This window comes from Cebus imitator, unplaced genomic scaffold (genome assembly GCF_001604975.1).
Source record: "Cebus imitator isolate Cc_AM_T3 unplaced genomic scaffold, Cebus_imitator-1.0 Scaffold537, whole genome shotgun sequence".
NCBI lineage: Eukaryota > Metazoa > Chordata > Mammalia > Primates > Cebidae > Cebus > Cebus imitator.
In genome coordinates, this window is record NW_016107852.1 from 990,650 (window position 1) to 998,184 (window position 7,535).

At 45.5% G+C, this 7,535-nt stretch overlaps 1 protein-coding gene across 1 annotated transcript in view; it reads right to left on the bottom strand.

The window, feature by feature from the left end:
* FAM47E (family with sequence similarity 47 member E) overlaps positions 1-6,731 on the bottom strand; it is a 28,725-nt gene extending 21,994 nt beyond the window's left edge. Inside the window, 2 exon segments of the mRNA XM_017514739.2 lie at positions 1,229-1,574; positions 6,357-6,731. Of these exon segments, the coding sequence (XP_017370228.1) occupies positions 1,229-1,574; positions 6,357-6,430 (420 nt within the window). The 5' untranslated portion in view covers positions 6,431-6,731.
* Positions 6,732-7,535: the final 804 nt, after the last annotated feature.

Here is a 7,535-nt window from a genome sequence, read left to right on the forward strand (position 1 = left end):
AGAACCTGGGTTTTGCTCAGGTTCAATGCCCAACTCTGAAACTCAATTTGCTAGATTCCCTAACAACTAGGAATAGTCAGGTGAAAGAGATGTTTACTGGTAAAGTATAGGGAGCCAGAGTAGCCCACCCCCTCTGGGGGGATCAGCAGCAAGGCTGCTGTGATCTTTGGTCGAACTTCAGGGAAGCGAAACTACAGTAGGAGAATGTGTATGCCTCAGAGAAGAACAAATGGGCTTAGAGAGAGATAACCAGCTTTCTCTGACCTTGCTGTAAGATAGTTTCTAGCTGAAGTATGTTAACTGAAGTACGAGAATAATATTCACAGGCTGTTCTAAGTAACTGTACCCTTCCTCTGCTATGTGCTTTGTAAACATATAAAATAAAGTACACTGAGGCAGGTCGGGGCTGAAGAGACTGACATCCTCACCTCTCGGACCACCTGGCCCAGCTTTCTCTCTGTCTGTGTCTTTCCTTATCCCTCACCATTCCCTCGTAGGTCTTCGAATCCTTGTGCAGCTCAGGACGCAGCACACGCCAGAGGAAAGCTATTGTTTGCCTAATTAAAAGAGAGTCAGCTGGCCTGCACCTTTTAGCCTTTGTCCCTTCCCTCTTCTTGTCTGAAATACAGACTCAATGCCTGGAAGCATGGAAGCCACTTTGAGAAACAAGGATAAGAGATGCATACTAAGGATATGGAGCTAAAAGTCGGGAGAGGCCTGGGACATTGGTGACATCACAGAGCTGCTGCTGTCCAGCCCTGGCCTGGACCATTAGGTGGATTTTCCCCACATCCTTTCTGGTCTCATTCTTTCCACCTGTTAATAAGCATTTAAGGGCACCTCCTAATACCAGGCTGAAGAGACAAAAATAAGACTAGACAATTCCCTTTCATTGTTTCCTCCCCCAAAAAAGTCACAACACAAAGTACAGTAGACGGGTAGAAATTATGGGGAACAGAAGTCATATGTTTCTGGTTTGTGGCACCTTTGTAAGTTGAAGGGCTCCACAGGAAGCAAAGAGAGCAGTGTGCATGTTGCTGCTGGTTGTGCTTTCTGGGAGCAGAGGACAGAAGGCTGCTCTGAGGCCCACAAGAACTCACACTCTGGGGGACTTTCATTGCTCCTCTTATAAATATGTCACCCTCTCATGGGGACTCCCTAGACATTTAGATAGAATTATTTGCAAGGCCCCAGTGAAGCCCCTCCCACAAACCCTAGGACAGATCACCTCTACAGGCATAGCTTCTTCCAGATTTGGGTGGAGCGCCAAGGGATGTGGGGTCAGGCGGGCCTCCACATCCTCCAGGAATGCCTTCCGAGCCTGCTGGGCTGGCGAGAGCTTGGAAAGCAGGTCTGCTTCCTTGGGCAGCTTGATCTGCCTCTTCTTTGGGTCCAGCTGGGGAGCTCTGTGATAAATCCGGGGCAGAAAGCCCTCCTCAGGGACCTGAGTGGCCAGACCGGTGCAAGGGGGGCAGCCCTTCTTGAAGTCATCCGGCGCCTTTCTTAGAAATACCCACTGCCGGCTGTTCAGGGACGTGGGGAACTTCAGCCCATTCTTGTGCTTTGTGAAACTCCTGCAAGGTAGATAGATTCTCTTTGTACCTAGAAGACAGCATGCATGCTCATAGTGACCACAGGACTTGGGTGGGAGAAGGAGGTGGTACAGAGGCTGGTCTCCAGCTTTTGGGGTAAGGGATAGGGGAAGAAGGAGTTAATCATATTCCTAGTTCATAGCACAGTATTGCTGCTCTGTACAAGGCCCCTCTCCTGCTTTCTTGTCTATTTTATCCCTGCATCCCACTCTCACTGGTCTTCCTTGCAAAAGCAAAACTGCTCTAGTGGATTTGGAATATACCCTTTGTTTGTACACATCTTTGAAATTCTGAAGTGTCCTTTTGGGTGCATGCACTCTTAATTTACATAAATGGCAATATTCTGTTTCTTGTTTATCTAGCACTATATTTTAAAAAGACCCTTCCATGTCACTCTATATAAATCTAATTCATTATTTCAATTGCTGCCACCACATTTCATCTCTCTAATCGCTTTGTGAGGGACACTCAGGTTGTTGCCTTTCCCAAGGACACTTTCTCTTCACTAAAAGGGACAGAGTGCAGTGGGGTGGGAAGAGCCTGGATCCCAGTGACAACTTGGTCTCCAACTAGCTGAATGGCCTTGGCTCTTCATATAACCTCTGTGGGTTCCCCCTAAACTCAGGGGATCAAAGGTTGCAAAATGGCTGTCCATGGGCTACATCAAGCCAACAAACCTGTCATTTGGTCCTCCTGTGTTTTAATAAGAATCATATTGGCTAACATAAATCGAGAATTTTCAATATAACAGGCACTGTTCTAAGTGCTTTACACATATCAGCATATTTAAATCTCATAACAACCCTATGAATAAGGCATGAGTATTATTCCCATTTACAGTTAAGAAAATTGAGCACAAAGAAGTTAAAAACAAAAACACTTGCCACAGGTCACATGGCTAATAAGTGGTAGAGCTGGGAGTTTAACCTAGGTAATGTAGCTCCAGGAAAAGGTGCTTAATCACTCTACTAGAGTTTCTGATCAATAAAAATGTTCACATAAACAATCAGGAAAAACATCTCCTCTTGGAAAAACAGATTTTTCAAGACCTGTGAACAGCGGGTCCACCTTTCCAAGGAGCCACAATTGGTATAACATGTGTGCTATATACAAACACACCTGAGCACAAGTAAGAGCTGATAAAATCCAAGTAAGGTCTATAGTTCAATTAGCATATTCTGCCAATGACAGGTATAATGGTTGCCCACTTGAGACAAACCATGTGCTCTCTCATTCACAAACTCCCCTCTCCCTACTGCCGTATATACAGCTGCTTCACTCAGCCTTCTTATCCACCAGCCCCCTGTTGGTGCTGAGTAGTTAGGGCATAGAGACGAGACAGAAGAGACAGATGGGCAAACAGGAAGGAAGCAGAACCAGCTCCTGAATAACCTAACACAACTAGCCAACACCAAAGCCAGGACTTTGAATCTGAGCATCTCATTATTCTCACATACTGCAATGTCTTAGATGCTTCTGGAGTCTTTGTGTCCTTCCCTGGAGCCTCTTCCACCTTCAAGCCCCTTTTATCCATAATGTCTTTTTACACCAAAGGTAATCATTGTTACAAAGTATTTTTAAGAGATTCGCCAGTTCTTTTCTAGTGAGTCCTAGAAGCTTCTTACTTGTTGTATAGATGTGTGCCTGTGGTTTAAGAGCTTAACCCAACTCTACTGTGAAAATCTAGATGAAAGGACACAAAAAAATGAATTTACAAAAAGCTACTCTCTGCATTTAATAAATCATTCTTTAATAGCTAAATGGCAGAAAGATGTTGAAATTACATCTAATCATAAGATTGATGACTCATTCAGCATGACCTATTAGTAACTTTCCATATTATTAAATATCTTCACAAAGTTTATTTTATGCACATTACAACTAATTCAAGCATCCAAGCACTTCGTGAAATCAAATCTGAAAACAAATATTTTTGTTTAAGCACAGCATACAACTCAAAATGGGGAATGTATGTGGCAGTGAGCTGAAGCTTCATAGAATGTTAGAACCAGCAGAGATCCTGAAAGAAATCCAGTCCATTTTTTTCACTTTTCTTTTTCATTCTGGTTTGTTTGTTCGTTTGTTTCAGGACAGGGTCTGCTCTGTGGCCCAGGCTAGCATGCAATGGCAATTATAGTTCAATAGCTCACCGAGGGTTGAATTCCTAGGCTCAAGGAAACCTACAACCTCAGTCTCCCAAGTAGGTGGGACTACAGGTGTGCACCACCATGCCTAGCTGATTTTTTAAATTGTTTTTGTAGAGACAGGATCTTGCTATGTTGCCCAGGCTAGTCTGAAACTTCTGCTAAACTGATCCTCTGCCTCAGCTTCCCAAAGTGTTAGGCATGAGCGATTTTACTCTTTTCTTTCCTCTTTCTTTCTTTCCCTTTCTTTCTTTCCTTGCTTTCTTTTTTTTTTTTTTCTCACAGGGTCTTGCTCTGTTTCCCAGGCTAGAGTGCAATGGCATGATCTTGGCTCACTGCAACCTCTGCCTCTCAGACTCAAGTGATCCTCCCACCTCAGCCTCTTGAGTAGCTGGGACGACAGGTATGTGCAACCGTGCCTAGCTACCACTTCCCTCTTTTCAACAAGGAAACTAAGTTCCAAGAGGTGAGTGAGGCAACCAGTCTAGAGGGAGGGCTCTCCTCTACCCCACATGGCCTCTCATAGCTAATAAGCTTACCACTCTGCATTATGTTAGGTTCAGGAAAAATCTTGCTTGGCCCATAAAATAAAACTGAAAACAAATTTTTCTAAATATTTACTGTTTTCCCAGACACTAGTACATGGTATGTGGATATTTCCCTCTTTAAGATTTGCAAAAGAATATTGGACATGTATCCTAAAGAAATGAAAAAATATGTTCTTATAAAGTTCTGTACATAAATGTTGATAACAGCTTTCTACATAATAGTCCAAAAACTGGAATGTCCAAAACAACATGAATGTCCTTCAACAACAAACAAACTGTAGTACATCCACAGCAAGGAACACTACTCAGCAACGAAAATGAGCTATTGATACAGACAACTTGGATGGATCTCAGGGGTTTTATGATGAGTGAAAAAGAGCCAGTCTCAAACAGTAATAATCTGCGTTATTCTATTTATCTAACAATCTCAAAAGAACAAACTTAGAGAAATGGACAGCAGCTTAGTGGTTGCCGAGGGCTGTGGTGGGAAAGAAGTGACAGGAAAGGAGTAGCACTAAGTGGTACCTTTGTGGGTATGAAACAGTTTTGTGTCTTGATGGGTACATATGATCAAATGTTACAGAACTATGTACAGACACAACAGAGTGCAAGAAGAGCTGATAAAATCCAAGTAAGGTCTATAGTTCAACTAGCATATTCTGCCAATGACGTTTCCTGGTTTGGCAACGTACCATCGTTATGTAAAATGGTACCACTCTAAGCAGCTAGGGGAAGGGTACATGGGACCTCTGTACTATTTCTGCAACTTCTTGTGAGTCTACAGTTATTTCAAAACAAAGTACTTCGTTTTTTTTGCGTGTGCTTTTTTTAGACAGAGTCTCGCTTCAACACTATGCCGGAGTGCAGTGGTGCCATCTCCGCTCACTGCAACCTGCGCCTCCTGGGTTCAGGCAATTCTGCCTCACCCTCCCGAGTAGCTGGGACTACTGGCAGGCGCCGCATGCCACCACGCCCGACTAATTCTTTGTATTTTTAGTAGAGATGGGGTTTCATCGTGTTAGCCAGGATGGTCTCTATCTCCTGACCTGGTGATCCACCCGCCTCGGCCTCCCAAAGTGCTGGGATTACAGGCGCGGTGGCTCCCAAAAGTGCTGGGATTACAGCCCCGGCCAAAACAAAGTTTTTAAATGGGGAGAGAGGATTCCCAAAGAAGCTCTTATGAATAACTGCTAGAAACAACTATGAATAATTGCAAACATGTACACAATACATTCTACGTGCCAGGGACAAGTTTGCATGTGTTACCTTCATTAATCCTCACAACAATTTTAGCTGATTCCTAAGTTATTGTCCCCATTTTATAGTTAGGAAAGTGAGCCCAGAAGGAGCAACCAACTTGCCTAAAGTCACCAGGCAAACAGGAGGAGAATCAAGCCTTTCTCATTCTAGACTTTGGAATCTTCACCACCACATCGTGCTGTCTCCAAGATAAACGAATTCCATTCTCAAAGGGTGCTCAACGAGTCGGCAAAGGCAAAAACCTTGTTCCTGCTCTGAGGTTACGACAACCATACAAAATGTCCGCAGACCTCCTTGGTACCCCAGGCGCTCCCAGCCCTGGGCTCCACTTGGCCGCAGCCCTCACCTGGATGCCAAAGGCTCCATGGGCAGCTGATGCCTAATATCGGATACAGGGTTTCGGGCACCCCGGGGCATTAGAGAACAGTTGGTTGACTAGGCCAGAGAAGGGTGGGTGGCTAGTAGGAGGGCTCAGAGTCCTGGGCTAAACCAGCCTCCGCAGACGACTCGCGACCATCACTTTCCCATCAGAAACGGGTATATTAGTCTACCTCCCTGGGGGCGTGGGATGCGGGGGTCATCAGGAGGACAGAAGGAAAAGTCCTTTGCGAAGAGCAGAGCCGAGCATTGGTTATCTTATAGAGTTATGGTGTACGCACGGGGGCATTGAGGAGGGAAGACAGGCAGGACCTCCCCCAGACCTTCTGCGTCTGTGGGCCCATTCCCCGCCCCCGCCCCAGCAAGCACGGGTTCCAGGCGCCCCCGCGCGGCCCACGTGGGATACGCCCTCGGCCGGTGCGCCGCGCGCTTACCCGGACCTGCAGTTCACGCCCTCAGGCGCCCGGGCCAACGTCCCCGGCCCGAGCCGCCGCCTGCTGTCCGCCATGCTGGCCCTAGCTCCGCGGCCACCGCCCGGGGCGGTGTGTGTGCCCTGCCGCCGCCCTGTCGCTAGGAGACCGCGTAGCCACTGGCTGCCCGCATTTGCCTGGGGCTTTCGGCAGCTTCAGAAGCCCCGCTGCGCGGCCCAACCCCTTCTCCGACGTCTGGGGACGTGGACCTGGCCGGGGAAAGGGTGACGGAACCGGTCCTTGGTGTAATCACGCTTTATTCTGCTGGGAAGTCGTGTTCATCTTCCCATAGAAACGCGCCATAGACTGGATCAGGTCTTTTTTGCGCATCATCGTTTCAAAAAACGTTTACTGAAGGAAAGAAAGGAAGAGACAAGAGGAGCGATAAAGAGATAGAAAAAAAAAAAAAAAATAGAAAGGAGGGAAAAGGAAGAGTTTTTTTTTTTTTTTTTTGAATAGATTTCTAAAGGTTGGGAAAGGCTTTTAGCAGGGAGATGTTTTCCTGGAGGTCTTGGAACTCTCTTGGTTTCACAGCCTCTTGTTTCTAGTCCCCAGCTGATTTCCAGAGGCCCTTCCAGCTCCTGTGTTGATTCTTCTGCCTTGACTCACTTCTGGCAGACAAGTACCATCCAGTCGGCCCTGGTAGGCATGTGACCGCATGATATGGATTGCATGAGGGTGTGTTTCGGTTTTACTAAAGTCATTTGCTACTTCTGAGTGTTTCTGATTTAAATATAAGCATTGGTTCTGCTACTTAATAATTATGCACTCCTGGGGGCAGAGTACTTACATTTTTAAGCTTCATTAATTAATTACCTAGCCTGAAAATGGGGAAAATAATAGTATCTACCTATAGGGTTATTGGGGGCATTCGATGAATATAAAGAAATTAACACAGTGCCAGCATTTAAGAATGCTTCAAGAATTATTATTATGCAGAGCAGTAGTATTCCAGCTGTGAACTGGGGATAGTAATATTTGTCCTGCCTACTTCACAGAGCTGTTGTAAAAGTTAGTTAATGGAGAAAGCTGTGTAGGTAATCATTATAAGTAGCCCAATTAGCTATTTTTATTATCTTTGATATTTACCTGATTGCTGATGCAAACTTACTGCTTTGAGGCGGTAGGATTTCTGGAGAACTT